The 17,231-nt window shown below is 35.2% G+C and overlaps 1 protein-coding gene across 1 annotated transcript in view; it reads right to left on the bottom strand.

The window, feature by feature from the left end:
* Positions 1-2,399: 2,399 nt before the first annotated feature.
* The window catches only part of Ppp3r1 (protein phosphatase 3 regulatory subunit B, alpha), a 58,986-nt gene continuing 44,154 nt past the window's right edge, over positions 2,400-17,231 (bottom strand). The window contains exons 3-6 of the mRNA XM_046422565.2: positions 11,200-11,376; positions 9,981-10,040; positions 9,190-9,374; positions 2,400-4,953 (exon numbers count right to left, since the gene is read on the bottom strand). Coding sequence (XP_046278521.1) covers positions 4,906-4,953; positions 9,190-9,374; positions 9,981-10,040; positions 11,200-11,376 — 470 coding nt within the window. The 3' untranslated portion in view covers positions 2,400-4,905. The remainder of the gene's footprint in view (positions 4,954-9,189; positions 9,375-9,980; positions 10,041-11,199; positions 11,377-17,231) is intronic.

Here is a 17,231-nt window from a genome sequence, read left to right as displayed (position 1 = left end):
TTAGTCAACAATTTATATTACACCCCTTCTGGGGGGTGGGGCGTAGTAGCACTTTGGGTTTTAAAGGGAGATAGCATGTTAGAGGGTAGCTGATTGTTGGAATAGAAAAGGATGAAGATAATAAATTTGACTATATCACACTGGTAGTTGATCTCAACAGCCTGGATCAAATCATTTTAAACCCTTCTCTTTAAGGCAGCGCACTAAGTCTAATCTCAAAACCTATCCAGGCTTATCCACATTTCTATAGCATTTGTTGTGTTTATTAAAATTATCATGAATGCCTATTATGATTGTCAGATATCAGCATCACAATTCCTATTCTGATTTATTAGTTTACTGATGTAATTAATACATGCCTGGGTGATGGGCCCAGGAGTATTTTCTTAGGTATTCTGTGGCTAAGGGAGGAGGCTGAGGGTTTTCTCGTCATTTCAGAAGACTTGGGCTCCAACTCTTAGGCTGCCTGGAAATATGATGGTAGGTAAGAAACCTAATGTTTGTTGATCATGTGAGAAATAGCCCTACTTTTCTTGATCCTAGAGCCATATTAACCATGTTAAGATGGGAAGCATGTTTAATGTTAGATTCCTGAAAGTATACAGTGACAACACACATAACCATTCTATAACTTATAAAATACTTGTGCGAAAAATCAATTATTTCTTTGGTCAAAGAAACCAATGAATTCTACAGAAGGCTTGAGAGATCAAGGACTCACCCGTTTGATTTGGTTAGCTGATAGATTTTAATGCCCAATGGAAGTGAAAGATTGAAATAGCAGTGGACTTAAATGTTTAGCTAATGCAAGGGGAAATTTTTTAGTGTAGGGAATCTTTGAAGACTAAGAATATTTCAGGACCTGAGCTTGAACACCATTTTCTTAGTAAGTTCTGAAAATTACGAAAGATAGAAATTCTCTTACCATCTATTAAAAAAAAAAAAAAGTTCTAAAATAGCTTACCACTTTAAACCATTTTTGATTGTACATACAATTGGGTGACAAAGTTCATTGACGCTGTTGTGCAGCCATCACTACTGTCAATCTCCAAAACTGTTATCTTCTGCAACTGAAACTGTACCCATCATTTTAACATTCTTAATTCTCTCCCCCCAGCCTTTGGCAGCCACCATTCTTTCTTTTTTATTTACTTTTTGTCCAGAATCTCACATTTCATTTAACATCTTTGAGGTTCACCCATGTTATATAACGTGTCAAGTTTTCCTTCTTGTTATGGCAAAAATCCCATTGTATACCACCTTTTCTCTATCTGCAGAACACTTGGGCTGCTTTCACCTTTTGGTGGAATATTATGAATGCTGCTGCCCAGAACACAGGTATACAAATATATATTTGAGTCCCTGCTTTTATTTCTTTGGGGTATATGTACACAGAAGTGGAATTACTGGATCACATAGTAAATTGTTTAATATTTTGAGTTTATGCCATATTCCTTTCCACAGTGGTTGTACCATTTGACATTCTCACCAGCAGTACTGTCGTCTTTCAATTTTTATACATCCTCCCAACTCATTCCCTTTGTGTAATATTCCATCTGTTATTGTTGATGGACATCGATTTATTTTATGGTGCTGAGAATCGAACCCAGTGCTTCACACATGCTAGGCAAGCACTCTACCACTGAGCCACAACCCTAGCCCTGTGACATTCCATCTATTACAATTAGTAAATGGTATCTCATTGTGACTAATTTGCATTTCCTTCACAACTAGTGCTGGTGAGCAACATTTTGTGTTTAGTGGTCATTTCTATATCTTTGCAGAAATGTGTATTCAAGACCTTTGACCATTATTTTAATTAGGTTTTTAGTAGTTTTTCAATACCTCCAATACATGGTTAGCAAGTATTTTCTCCTACCCATGTGTGTTGCCATTTTACTTAATGGAGAGAGATCCTGTCTACACTTAAAAGACAGTTACAATCAGATAAAGGAGATGGAGAGCTTAAATGCATACGTTCGCTTAGGCTGAACTATTCTATACACCTCAGATATGGAGGAGCCACATAGAACTCAATGTATAAATCTCTCATAACCAGTGAGTACCTGACAATATGGATGTTTCAGGTGTAAAACATACCCAATGTTCCATAACTTAGCTAGGCCAGGGATAACATTTACCTGTCAAGAGTATCTGAAGTACCTAATACAGTGAAGTATATTCAGGGACTCTATAGTTGTTGAATTAAAGTCTTAAAAATACTAATTTTCACATTTATGCAGGGTGATAAAGTACTATAAATCACATAAGATCACAAACCATTTAATCCCATTTAATAAATGGGATCACATTTATTAAATAAATATCCAGCCAACACTACAAAACTAGGTAATAAGAACCACTGGAGCTCTCGGCAGAAAAAAGATACAAATCACCAATCTGGTGGAATTTTCATGCAATTTATTCTACAGCCAAGGAAGATAAAATACATAACCATGTCAGAAATAGGGCGAGGAGGATGAGTGGAGTAAAGGAGACTCAGGGGTATATGTATTTTTAAATTGGTGACCAAAAGATGAGAGTAAACTGAAAGCCCCAGGTACTACAACGAGGCTAAAATGCCTGGAGAAAGGGTAAACATTGACAGATTAGGTAAGTAATGATGGGGGAGTACTATAGGGCTTTGTAATGACCTGCTGTTTTACCCAGCAATAAAGCAGATAAATTTTACCTATGAGTTAAAGTGAAAAATCAAACCTCATTTTATGAGAGCTTTTAAGAAATATAAAAGAAGGAAGAAAAACTGAGAGCTGTGTAAGTCTATCAAACACCACTGAAAACATTCAAGCAAGTTTCAAATATTTTATTTTCTTATTCATACAGTATGAAGTTTTCTAAAGATCCCACAACATGACGTATCATGCAGAAGAAAAACTAAACATTCAACATAAACCACCCCCTCCCTTGCCCACCCTTCACACAAACTAAAAAAGAGGAAGGAAAAAAAAAAAGGGAAAGAAAACCCCTCATTCCCGAGTAAGGAAATAATGTTTGCACTATTTTTCTATAACGCCAGCCAAGATATGCACAAGCAAGAGAAATAGAAAGCATTTGCTAAAATATCGGTAACAAATAATTATGTACAAAAAATTCACAAAAGACTAGTTCCCCCTTGAAGCAGAGCACATGGCAGTTGACACTGGAACAGATCAAACCACTGGCTGGGATTGTAAGCCACGTACTGATCCAGAGGAAGAAAGTTACATGTAGTGGAGATTTTCAGTTTGAACATTAACATTTCCAAAGTTTGGCAACATTATCTTTTAAAATTATGCAAATTATGTAAACAAGAGGTACATTTTAAATCGATCTACATGCAAAACTCCATGTCATGCAAGGACACCAAGCACCGGGATTTTTCTCTCACAGACAGAGCCCATGATGTGCAGCACTCAGTTGAAGGAACAGCGATGGCAGGCAGGTGTATTCAATTTAAGATTCATCCACCTTGATTTGACCTGCCCTTTACCACTCATGATTACAAAACCAGTTTTTATAGAAAAACTATATAGGGAAAGACTATTGTCATATAAAGCTACCCAAAATGTTTTTCTTCCAGCCAATAGTACCTTTGCAGAAAAGGGAAGGGATAACATCAAGTGGTGGAACATGATACACTACTTTTATATCACACAAATTTATTAAGTTACCATCCATTACCAATTGTATGGGCAAACAAAAAAAAAAAAATCATGCGCTTCCTATGCCTTATAAAAAAGTTTATGCAGTATCAATTTAGATAAAATTTTGCTCTTCTGTGGCATACAGATTAGCAAGATTTCTCCCATTTAAATCACAAATGTGTGGGTGTTTAGATACATACATGCACATTAATGTCACCAGTTTCTTAGATTAGCTGCAAGTCTTTTGAAACACAGAAGGGAAACTCATGATTCAAACAGGACTTTATAAACAAATTATTCATCCATATATAATGAAACAAACAGATACCGTAAGCAGTTACATGATTACTTCAGGTTTTCATTAAGTAATGCTAAAGAGAAATCATGAATGCCTCAGATAGCTTCTGGTCTTTATAAAACCACAACTGAAAAATTATGTTTACTCAGGGACATTTAATAAATGTAATGGTTCCTACTCACAAAGTAACAGAAGGAAGCAGCCATAGCGATGTGTAGTCACTATATGAACACAAGAACTAGCTCTTGGCAGCAGCACTGAACTATACTTTCTCCTCAGCCAGAGATGGATTAAACTGCTCAACAATGAGACTTAGTCCCCGGAAATATATTCATAGGTATAAATAAAGTTATAGACTCCTTTGTTACAAAACTGTAATTAAGGTAAATAATAGGACATTAACAAATGCTTTGTCAATCTCTCAAAGGAGAAAGCACAGGAAAAGAAAAATAGCTGGCCTAACACCCGGCTCAAATTGTACAATCTTCTATCTACATATAAAACTGTGTGAAATAAAAGTAAGGATGTTTTATGTTCTGCTTGGCACTTTTGTACTCTATCGTTTTGTTTCTGAATCAAGTATATTAAATTAAAGCCAACCTACTACATATATAGAAAGCTACATATATCTATATATAAATATTTACATATGTATATATAGATACTTTCTTGTTATAAAAGATGAAGAAAAATAAATTAAAAAGCCAACCCCTTCCCTTTCTCCACCACATGGATATGCTCTTTTCATGTTGCTGTCCTTCAGACTTTAAAGTGCTACACTGAGTTATTGAGAGAAGAGAGTTCAATAACACTTAGTTGGCTTCATGAGGCTCATGTTGGAAATGTGGCTTCACAGAGAAAAATACTTCCATTTAAATACACAGAGAGCATTGCTGGACGTCTTGAGCAGATCTTCAGAGATGGAGAAGAAAGCAAAAGTGTTGGATGGTACTCTTCAGAGAGTCACACATCTACCACCATCTTTTTGTGGATATCTAGGCCACCTACCACCTGCAATAGCCAGGAATAAATCAAGGTTAGCAACATTTGAGAAATGCCTTTAATAGTCTAGCCATCTTATCAAAATAAAAATCTTTTAAGTTTGAATTTAAAAATATATTACTATAGACATTTTTGGAGGCTGTATTTTTTACAAAAATACTTGAGTGCCTCCAGTTGGAATTTCATGGTTTCTTCCTTCTACAGTAATAAGCATTTTTGTGTTCTAATACAAGGGTCATTAAACTTGTTCTATGAAAGGCCAGTATGTAGTTCCTTTTGCACTTTCTTCTGAAAACAAAACAAAAAAAACTAAAAATTGTAAAAAGTGTTCATTAGTTTAAAAACAGGCCAGAAACAGAATTTGTCCTGCTCTCTAGTTTACTGACTCCTACTCTAGTAATTTAATATTACATGACAACCAGATGTTACCATAAAAAATTGTCCTCAAAACTTAATGCAGTCTTTACTGTCACTTTACTTCTAGAAGGTATTAAAAAATTCCAGGGGCTGGGGTTGTGGCTCAGTGGTAGAGTGCTTGCCTAGCATATGAGGCACTAGGTTCAATTCTCCCACATATAAGAAAATAAAGGTCCATTTACAATTAAAAAAAAAAAAATTTAATTCCAAACAAGTTAAACTTTCTAACCCATTATTTTTCCCTGGAGTAATACACATGTTAGTGATTACCGACATAGTAATCTAAAAGTGTAATCACCTGTACAATTCTGAGGGGATGTTTTATCATCAGATATAATCTACATAAAGAGAACACATAAATCCTAAATATCCTCAGCCTGTTGAGTTTCACAAAGTGAACACCCAAGTAACCTACATACGTGCCATTACCAGAATTCCTCTCTGGCCCTCTTCCAGGTAACAATCCCTCCTACCCCCAAAGCCAAGCTACTATCTTGAATTTTAAACACCAGGAATTACTTTTGTCTGTTTCATAAATGGAATCTCTTTCATATCTGGCTTCTTCCACCCAACATTATGTTTGTGAGATTAATCCATGTTGTTTTATATAGTAGCACTTGTATTATTTTTATACTTAAACACGTTTTGTTGTGTTATTTTTCTTCAATACTGAGGATGGAACCCAGAACCTCACACATGCTAGGCAAGCACTCTACCACTGAACTACATCCCCAGCCTTTTTAAAAATTTCATTTTGAGTCAGGGTTGCCCAGGCTAGCCTGGAACTTTTGATCCTCCTGCCTTAGTCTCCCAATAGCTGGGTTACAAGCATACACCATCACACCTAAGTTTTTTTTTTTTTTTTTGGAAGTGGGGGTACCAAGGATTGAACTCAGGAGCATTCGACTACTGAACCATATCCTCAGCCCTATTTTGTATTTTATTTAGAAACAGGGTCTGAGTTGCTTAGCACCTCACTTTTGCTGAGGCTGGCTTTGAACTCACAATCCTCCTGTCTCAGCCTCCCGAGCCGCTGGGATTACTACAGGCATGCACCACCATGCCAGCTCTGACCTAAGCTTTTTAAAAATATTTTTTTATTTGAAAAATACAATATAAAGAGGAATTCTGTCGATAAGCCCTACTAAGAAACGAGCAGTTTTTCTATCCTGTTCTCATTCACTATTTCTTTTTATGAAAAATCACTTAAAAAAATTCAGCTGACTTTCAGTATTTACCATTAGAGGTCAGAAAATAGCATTCCTACATTGTTTTTTCTTAATTCTAAAGCTCTGGCCATTTTTCATGAACTTCCCACCACAAAAGATAAAGATTTAGCTTTCACATACACATTTCCTCCCTTATGTATTTTCCATCCTCCACATCCTTCCTAAGTTTATCTCTATTTTAATTGGCAGATATTAGGCATTTCACATTATTATGAAAATATGTTTTACATCACTATGAAAATATGTTTTATGTTCTGCTTGGCACTTTTGTACTCTTATTGTTTTGTTTCTGCATCAAGTATACTAAATTAAAGCCAACCTACTACATGTATAGAAAGCTACATATATCTCTATATTTACATATAAATGAAATATTACTAGCAGCTGAACAAAATTGCATACTATTACTTTTTTTTCCCTACACATTTGTTTTAGTACACTACAGATCATTTCCTCTGCTGAGTGTTCTATTGTTCGACCCCCAAATTTTGTTCTAGAAACATTTGAGTACATATAGTATGTCATTTTATTGTCCTGAAGGCACTCCCAGAGCCTCTCATCTCTGCCCCTCTCCTTCACCATCATCCTGGAGGTCTCCTCCTCCTCTCTCATGATGAATTCTCTGCTTTTGAGATCCCACAGTAAACTCTTTTTACAGTATGACATTACAGAATGAGTAAATCTTCTGGTAGTTTCCAAAACAGGTAAGCTTTACTTGAAAATGTTTTCATTCTACCATCTAATTTGAATTTATAGAGAATTCTAGATTGAAAATAACTAGGTCCCTCAGAATTGCAAAAGCAATACTCCAATTTCTTTTGGTTTCCAACTCTGTTTCTGAGAAACTCAGTGCCATTATGATTCTTGACTCTGTAAGAAGTCCCTCTCCAACTCTTCCACCTTACTATATCCCCAGCTCTGTAAATTTGCAGGTTCATCTCTTTGTTCCAATTGTTTTGAAATTTCATGACAATGTGCCTATGTCCAGATGAGTTTTCTATTACCATACTGGGTACTCAGTAAATCCTTTCAGTCCAGAAATACATTGCTTTCGGTTCTGAGATATTTTCTCAACTCCCTCCCAAGTAGCTGGGATCACAAGTGTGTGTCACCACACCTATAAATAATGTTACATTTAATATTTACTAAATAAATGCAAGCAGTCTTCACTCCCACCATCCCCAGCCACCCACCTTGTTGCTCACTTTAGCCAGACCCTGTGCTGGGGAAGAGAAGGTAGTGGCACTCAGACCTTCCAATATACTCCCAGGCACTGTCACAGCAGTCTTCATTCATATGCATCTCTACCACTCCAGTCATGAGGTTTTTTTACTTATTTTATTCTTCCAAGAATTGAGATTTCTTCTTTTCTTTCTTTAAAACACTGTTGTCTACAATGCCACTACCAGCCTGGTCTCACGTCACACTCAACCATTTGCCAGTCCATGAGAGTCATTCAGAGATCTCTGGCAATGGTGAAAGAGGACAAACAGAAGGGAGACCAACACTTGTACCAGTACCAACTGGAAACAGTGCAGTCTTAAACCCATCTAACTCTTCCAAAAAGACATAACCAATTCTTTATGGTAGTGTACCACACTATCTTGTGAAACAAAATATAAAGATAAGTATTCTCTTGCAAGGAAGGAAGGAAGATGTTCTCAGAATATCATGAACTTCTACTGAAATGCCAAAGTAGAAGTCCTTGCACAACACACAGTTAACTAACAAAGTGACCTGCTTTTCCTTGTGTGATTTAAACTGAAAGAAAGAAAGAGAGGGAGGGAAGGGAAAACTTCCTATAGAAGCATCCGAACATGACTGAAAATTTGTTACCTTTGTCTCTACTATGGATGCTTCTATATTCTCTTCTATCTGCAGTTTGCAATTATGATTCCTTATGATACATCAAAAGCTAGTATCCTTGCTTTAAGTGTAGAAGTAGAAAAATAAATCTGAGTGGTTATATTTCTGTTTGGAAGCAATGAGTGGTGCCAATTCCATAGATCCACTGATGAAAATCACCAAATGAATATCTAAGCTATTACCCCATTTTCATGTAGATTTGGATTCCTAAGTCTCCCACAACTATAGTCCCCTCTCTACACAGAGCCCTTACCCTAGAACAACTATCCACCAGAAGCTTGGAAAAGGAGGGTGTAAATCACCATATATGGCAGATAAGTTTGGGATGGTCAGGGACTCCCCATTTCTGTTGTCCTTATGAAGCAGTTTCAGTATTCCTAGCTGAAATTCATGAACATATATTTCCCACAGAAGCATTTTTCAAATGTGCCTACTTAAAAAATAAACCTTAAGAATAACAACCTAGTTGTAATTTGGAAGCTACTAATAATAAGCAGAAGTTACTAGTGGCATTTTGTAACAAAAAGACTAAGAACATTAATTCCTGAGAATAATTATGTTAATTATTAATAATTCAAACAAAGAACACATTTCAAAACTCTGAATATGGGGCTATCAGGCCAAACTGAACATATATATTTTAGGGCAAAATATCTATAAGAAATTATCTATTAAATGATCTTTAGATTGTTTTTAATATGAATAATAAGTAAAACAGTTCTTTCATACTTACAGCACAGAATTCTTCAAAGGATATTCTCCCATCTCCATCCTTATCTGCGTTTATTATGGTTTTGTCTACAATTTGCTGTAACTGTGTGTCTTTCAGATTGTTCCCAACCATCATTTTCAACACCTGGAAGAGTTCCCCATTGGAAATATAGCCATCTTTATCCATGTCATAGATACGGAAAGCAACTAAAAAAGAGAGGAAGAAAAATCCATGGCAGTTGTAAGCAATCACATGAGTACTTTAAGTGAAAAACAAAAACAAAAACAAAACAGTAAATTACCAAACATCTGGAATTACGACTCTGAGGATGATGCCTTCCCTAAATATAGATGTTGCCTTTGGTGGGATTAACATAGTTGTTAAGATGGGCTTACAGAGTCAAGATTGGCTGGGTGAAACAGTGTATGTAGCCTAGGTTGTTTAACCATATTTAGAACTAGGGATAACAACAGGTCCAGTTTCTTAGGTTCTTCAGAACATTTCTTGCTACTTTCATTAGAAACAAACAAACAACAACAAAAACAACACTTCTTTATCCATACCATATATGTAATTTATATTACTGTTTTCAGTAGAAGGAAATTCTATTTTTCTTCTATACAATATAACCATACATAACCATACAGTATTCAAACATACTAGTTGAAAATGTGCAAATGTAAAATTTGTGTTATGTCTAAACATCCAGAATAAAAGAAATTGTTTAGAATATTTTAAAAGAAGTCTGTAATGTAGTATAGGATAGTAGCAGTTTAAGAGGGATAATGAAGTCAGTAAAGTAAAATACTTACACCGCAATTTCTGCTCCTTATCTCCTTTGACACTGAACTGAGAGACTCCCTCAATGAATTCTGAATAAAAAGAGTTAAAATGTTTAAAAATCTGAACTTTAATGTTTTACATAGAAAACCAGTATTTACCTTACATACCCACAAAAGGATATTTCCCTGTATAAGACAATTCTATACTAGCATGTTGAAAGTTGAAAGCGCTGAATTTAAACATTCACAATCAAGGCTCTACATTTCTCCCCACCTTATTTGGAGTCTTCTAAGATTAATTAATTTGAATAAATATTTTAAGTATTATAAACCACACTCAAAAACATATTATTGAAGCTATTTACCTCTTTCCTCTTAGGATATAATTTAAAAGGGACTAAAAAAATAAAAAGACTATAAACTGTTTTGCCAGAACAAAAATAATTTTGAATTACTGTCCTAAAATTCAGTGTATTTATACACTGTAGGGATTTGCATACAAATTATTATTTTTCATCATTACCTGATAAACACTAAATCATAATTGATTTTAGATCCCTTCACTTATCATTCAGTTTCTCAAATTAAATTGACAAAGCCTGCTGGAAACTTACTAGTGAAATGAGGTATTTATTTACTTATTTAGTAAAGAATTAAAGTAAAATGATGTATCATGTTAGTATTAGCAAAAGCACAATGTCTTTGTAAAATCTAGATTAACTAAAACAAATTAAAACTATGATATAACATATCCTTATCACTATAATTTAATTGCTTAGTATGTAGGTCTCACTCTTAAAAAAGAAAAAGGTTTTTAAAAACTGCAACTTCTGGGGCTGGGGATATAGCTCAGTGGGTAGAGTGCTTGCCTTGTATGCACAAGGCACTGGGTTCAATCCCCAGCACAAAAAAAAAAAAAAAACAAAAACCCTGTAACTTCTAATATTATAAATTAGCCTAGAGTGAAAATCATCTTCTAAAAACAAAGGAAAAAAAACGAATCTCCCTTTTTGGGGTCAGAATGCCCTAAAGGTACCTTGATCACTTATGAATCAAGAAGTAAAATAGTTCACTAAAGTGTATATACTACAGATTTTAAGGTTTTAAGATAATGTTTTACTATAACATCACCAAAATAAAAATTTAAGAAAAAGTAAAAGTTCCAGATGTTTATGTATATATAGCTATAAGGCTACTCACAACTAGTGATTTAAAAAACAAAACAAAAAACCCCAATCTATTTTCTTACCTTTAAAGTCTACTTCTCCATTCCCATCTGTGTCAAATATATCTATTACTCGTTGTACTAAAGGATTCTGTTGTAACTCAGGCAGAGACATGAACTCTTCCACACTCAAAGAACCAGAATTGTCCAAATCCAGCTTCTTAAATCTTTTTCCTAGCCTTTTAATTTCATCAGCATCAACTAAATGCAAACACAAAAAAAGTAGCAAGATTTTTTAGAAATGATTTTATAATGGTTATAGAAAAAAATTCAGCAGTTATCCAATCCTTTAAGTTCCGATTTCATTAAAAGAGTTACATACACTGTTAAATAATTTCTCCTAATAGAGTACAACATAAATATTTTCATTTGGTTACCTTTCTGTTTGTTTGTCCCTGCCATAACATACAACAAACTATACACAAAGTACCCAGATATCTCAGGACTGACAACACTAAGCTGATCATGGAGGTCACACAAGATATCCCAGGACTAATATCACTAAGCTGATCACAGAGGTCCTACTAGACAAGCTAAATCAATCTCTGCTCTGTACTAAAGCACCTTTATTTTCACTTTCTTAATTTTTAATTTACTTTACTTTTAACAGTTTGATGCAAACTTCAAAGGCTATTCAAAATTCAAAAATTCTAACATTCCCCTTCCATCTCACCCCTTGAGATCTATTTCCTTTCTTGGAGGCAATATGACCAGCTTCTTGAATATTCTTACATTTTAGATCAGTTCTTGAAACTCTTTCAAGTATGAGTAACTAAAAGACAGCTTCTTTTACTTCTCTGACCAAAACCAAACCAAACCAAACCAAAAAAAAAAAAAAAAAGCTAACAAAATTCACTCGTCAACACCTTAAGAGAAAAAAATAACTATGATTTTTTAAGAAATGCTTGTATTACTTTGTAAGTACTCTATAAAAATTCAGGCAGTTTGTTCTGTTTTGGTACTAGGGATTGAACCACAAGCCCAGCACCCCCCCCCTCCCTTTTTTAAGTTTCTTATTTTGAGACAGGGTTTTGCTAAGTTGCTGAGGCTGTCTTTGAATTTGGGATCCTTCTGCCTCAGCCTCCCAGCTGATGGATTACAGGCATGTACCGCCCACTCAACGTTCTTCAAAAAGGTTTACGTCATTTTCTTTCAAAAAATAATAAAAATATATACCAAAAAATTAAACAAAACCACCAGTTTTTTTTAAAGAAAATTAACAAGGCAAATGTCACTTTGCCCATGAATATATATGTATCACAGTTATATTAGAGAAGAGACCACAAACTGGTTTTCAGTTTAGTTTAGCTTTATTATAAACTGGGTGTTGAACCCCGGGGCACTCTACCACTGAGCTATATCCCTAGCCACTGTTATTTTATTATTTTGAGACAGGGTCTTGCTAAATTGCCCAGGCTGACCTTGAACCTGGCAATCCTCTTGCCTAGGGCCTCCTCAGTTACTGGAATTACATGTGTACCACTGTGCCCAAATGTTGTTTTAATCCTCACTTTAGGAACTTAAACATTAAAGTGCATATTTAAAATATAAAGGTACTATATTAAAATGCTACATAACTATATGTAATTTTCTTCACTACTAAAGTACAGACTGAAAATGCTACACATAGTGCTCTAGTATTTTCCATGAAAGGTTTTAATCCCTTAATCCTAAGGAGTTCTGTTTTTCATGGTGGGGGGCACCTATTTCAGTTCGCTGAATTGAATGGTTTGATGTCTGGTTAGATTGAGTTTTACTTTAAATAAGATAATGCTCTAATATGAATATAGCTATAAGATAATACTCTAATATGAATAATTCCAGTATAATTGACAGAGGGAAATAATGTCAGTACAACATATAAACTTCATGAATCTGTCTGATGCTCTTAGGTTTATGATGGGGTTCTATACCAAAAAACTCATGATAATGCAAAACATCATAAATGGAAAATGCATACAATAAACCTAAACAGCAAACATAATAATTTAGCCTTGCCTACCTCAAATATACTAAGAACACTCTAACCTACAGTTGGGCAAAATCATTTAATACAAAGCCTATTTTATACTAAAATATTGAACACCTCATATAATTTTTTGAATATATGTATTGGGAACAGTACACTGTATAACATCAGCTGTTCATCTTCATGATCAGGTGGCTAATTGTGAGCTATCGCTTGTTGTGCTACCCAGCATCTTGAGATTATTATACTGCATATCAATTAGACCAGGAAAATATCAAAATTCAAAGTACATTCTCTATTAAATATGTGTATATTGCTTTCGAGCCATCGTAACTCAAGGGGCAGGTTTTCTCAAAAAGGAAGTCTTAGTATATAAAAACCTTAAGGTAAAACGGTAAACAAGGAGTGCCTTCCTGCTGGGCTTGGTGGCACAGGAACTCAGGAGGCTAAGGGAGGAGGATCACAAGTTCAAAGCCAGCCTCAGTAACTTAGCCAGATCCTGTCTCAAAATAAAGAGTGCTGAGGATGTAGCTCAGTGGTAAAGTGCCCCTGGATTCAATCTACCAAGAGGGGAGAGGGGCAAGTATCTTCTTTTAGAGAAATTAACAGCAAATTTAATAGTTTCAAGAACCTCAAGGCTTCTGTTGAAAACTAAAGGTGCAGATGAAGACACAAATATAATTTCTCTGTTTTTTTTGTTTTGTTTTTAACTACCTGCCCTCAAAATACTATTTTAAAAGGTGGCTATTCATTGGCTCGCCATTAATGTTAAAATTAGTTTCTACTGAAATAAATGACTTCAAGAACCTGTATCTCAAAATAAATGTTTAAGGCGCATGTGACTAACTATGTCATTTAATACAAATGCCAGAATTTGTACTTATATTTTTAAAGATCATTACTATTTATAATAGCGCTTTGTGAGTTGCATCAGTGTCCAGCCAACCAATATTTTTCCCACATGTGATTTTGCACCATGTGTGGCTTATCGGAAACACATATATTGTATTTTTTAAGAAAACTTTACATTGATTTAATGAAAATATTCATCCACTTCTAACAGTAAGATAACACACATGTTCAAAATAACCTAATAAAAATTCAAATATACACTTAATGATCACATCAACTATATAAAACATTTGATTGCTCTACTAAAGAGTAGTTGTTCAGTAGAACAGATGACAAAAGCAATGTATTTTCCCTTTATCCATTAGAAAATCAGATACCCTTACTCTTGGGGAAGGAGTGTGACAATGTCTTACAAATGCTTTCCCCTATTTATTTACACAGCTCTTCTACCTCAAGAGTCAGCCCACAGTTTTTTCACTGGTTTTCTGTACAATGCATATAATAGATGCTCATAAATGTTTTAAGCACTAATAAATGTTTCACACTTAAAACATATTGATCAAAATGCCATCAATATTTATAGTTATACATAGTAGCTGGTTTCATCCTAACGAAATCATACATGCATGGAATCGGATCCACTCAATTTCAGTCCCTGCTCCCTCCTCCCTGTCCCCTTCCCTTCACTGATCTTCCCCTTCCTCATCATTTATCCATCCTTGATTGGTACCTTCTACACACACACATGAAGGTAAGGTTTCCTGTAGTATATTTATATACGTACATAAGGTGATTTTGTTAAATTGATTCCACATTTCCTCACCTTTCCTGTCCCTCCTCCCTCCCTCTTAATCTCCGACACTCACTGATCTTCCCCATACCTTATGATATCCAATCCCTACCCCCACACTTTTTGTTCTAACATCCACATATAAAAGAACACATTCAACCCTTGATTTTCTGAGTCTGATTTATTTCATAGTATAATGTTCTCCATTTCTATCCATTTGCTGGCAAATGGCTTAATTTCATTCTTCTTAATGGCTGAGTAAAACTCTATTGTATGTATATTCACCATATTTTCTTAATTCATTCATCTACCGACAGGCATCTGGGCTGATTCCTTAATTTGGTTATTGTGAATTGTTCAGGTGAGCTTTTGAGATTATGTGGTCAGTAGAAATACCAAGAAATGGAGCCAGGCAAAGTAAAATCACCAAGACAAGGCCAATGAGATAGGACAACAGTCTGCCCCATTCTGAAAATAATATCAGAGACTTCCTCAGAGGATAAGGGACAAATTCCTGATGGTAAGGGAAAGACACATGCAAAGAATCATCACTGAAATAACTCAGTTACCTTTACCTTATCACAGTATGGTAAAACATTCCCCAAGATGGAGACACATGGTAATAAGAAACAATGCATGAAGAAGAATGATGGAAGTGTAGGCACAACTAGGATCCCACCTCTGTAAGTGAAGACATCAAGACACAGAGTTCCTGCCTACCTAGCAGACACCATAAAAGTTGTAAACTTTTGTCCTTTGACATTCTTGGTTGATGCCTAATAAAATTCTTGTCTGTGCTTAAATTCTTTTCAGGTTCAGTTTTTGTTTCTACCAACTCTGGACCCAAGGACTCAGTTTGGTAACAAAATCATTCAGACCAGTTTCTCAAAATTCATAGATTTTGCTAAAAAGCTACCTGTCCATACTTGCCTTGGTTTTACATGTGTACCACAGACTAGTTAACAGCTTTCTTCTCAAAATCTAGCTTTGCTTACTTTACAACCACAGACCAGAAAAGGTAATGATTGGGAAAACAGATCACTGGGAATATTAGAAGTGGAAAAGGAAAAATGACATTTCCACAAAAGTAGATGAATCACTTCCTCTAGATGGTATCATTAATGGAAAAAGAAAAAGGAGAAATGTAGCACTATAATATTTGTGGAAACTATTATATTCTGTATGTTGAAGCATGGAGATACATAACTGTATAGAAAGTTGTCTACAGTGAAACTGAAACTGAGGCATTGAAAGGATTGTCAACTAGAAAAAAACCCTACTAATCAGGAAGACAGTATTTCATAGTCTTGAATAATACTAAGAATTCTGGAGGTGTGGTTCAGGGGTATAGCTGATTCTACGCACATATACAAGGTACTGGATCCAACCTCTGATACAAAAAACTTTTAATAATAATTTTTCTTTTTGGAAAAGAATATGGAAGATGATCATCAAATAAATATATCTGGCCCAACGCATCCTTCTTTACATTGCAAACATTAATCCTTTTGTTTGTGTTTGTGCACAATGTGTGCATGTTGCTAGGGATAGAACCCAAGGACTGGTGGCGTGCTAGCCAAGTGCTCTACCAATGAGCTATATCCCCAACCCTTTTTACTTTGAGTCTTGCTAACTTGCCCAGGTTGACTTAGAACGTCCAATCCTGCTTCAATCTGCTGAGTAGCTGGGACTACAAGTATGTATCACCATGCCCAGCTAAAATTAATCTTTTTAAAAGGCAAATTTAGTGAAACTGCTGGCTCTTGTGCTTAAAATTTTCTTGTGGTGCTGGGGTTGTGGCTCAGTCGTAGAATGCTTGCCTAGCATGTGTGAGGCGCTGGGTTTGATTCTCAATACCACATAAAAATAAATAAATAATAAAAAAATAAAGATATCATATCCATCCACAACCAAAACTATTTTTGAGAGAGAGAGAGAGAGAGAGAGAGAGAGAGAGAGAGAGAGAGAGAGAGAATTTTTTAATATTTATTTTTTAGTTATCGGCGGATACAACATCTTTGTTGGTATGTGGTGCTAAGGATCGAACCCGGGCCGCGCGCATGCCTGACGAGCGCGCTACCGCTTGAGCCACATCCCCAGCCCCCAACCAAAACTATTTTTAAAAATTTTTCTTGTGGCAATAACAAGAAACAAGACAAAAAGCCTAAAGCTCTTGATAATATTTAGCTTCACTTTAAGTTTCTATCCTCTTTCCCCATTTCCTTTTCTTTAGCTACACTGCTCTTGGTACAATTCTGCTAAGGTATATATTTTACACCTCCATTTCTTTATAAGCTCTCTCCTGGAAGGTCCTTGCCTGAATGTCCTTTTATGAGAATACCATCAGTTTTTCTCTAATTAAAGAAAGGAGGTTGTTATTAACTACATAATCTCATAGTTGTATGATTCAATTAACTCACTTACAAAAGACCTTAAAGTAACACT

Source organism: Marmota monax, unplaced genomic scaffold (assembly GCF_021218885.2).
Source record: "Marmota monax isolate L192 unplaced genomic scaffold, Marmota_monax_Labrador192_F-V1.1 WCK01_AAM20220418_F8-fsc00015, whole genome shotgun sequence".
In the NCBI taxonomy this organism is placed as follows: Eukaryota; Metazoa; Chordata; class Mammalia; order Rodentia; family Sciuridae; genus Marmota; species Marmota monax.
The sequence above is the reverse complement of the archived record's forward strand: the minus strand, read 5'-3'. Positions and strand labels throughout refer to the sequence as shown.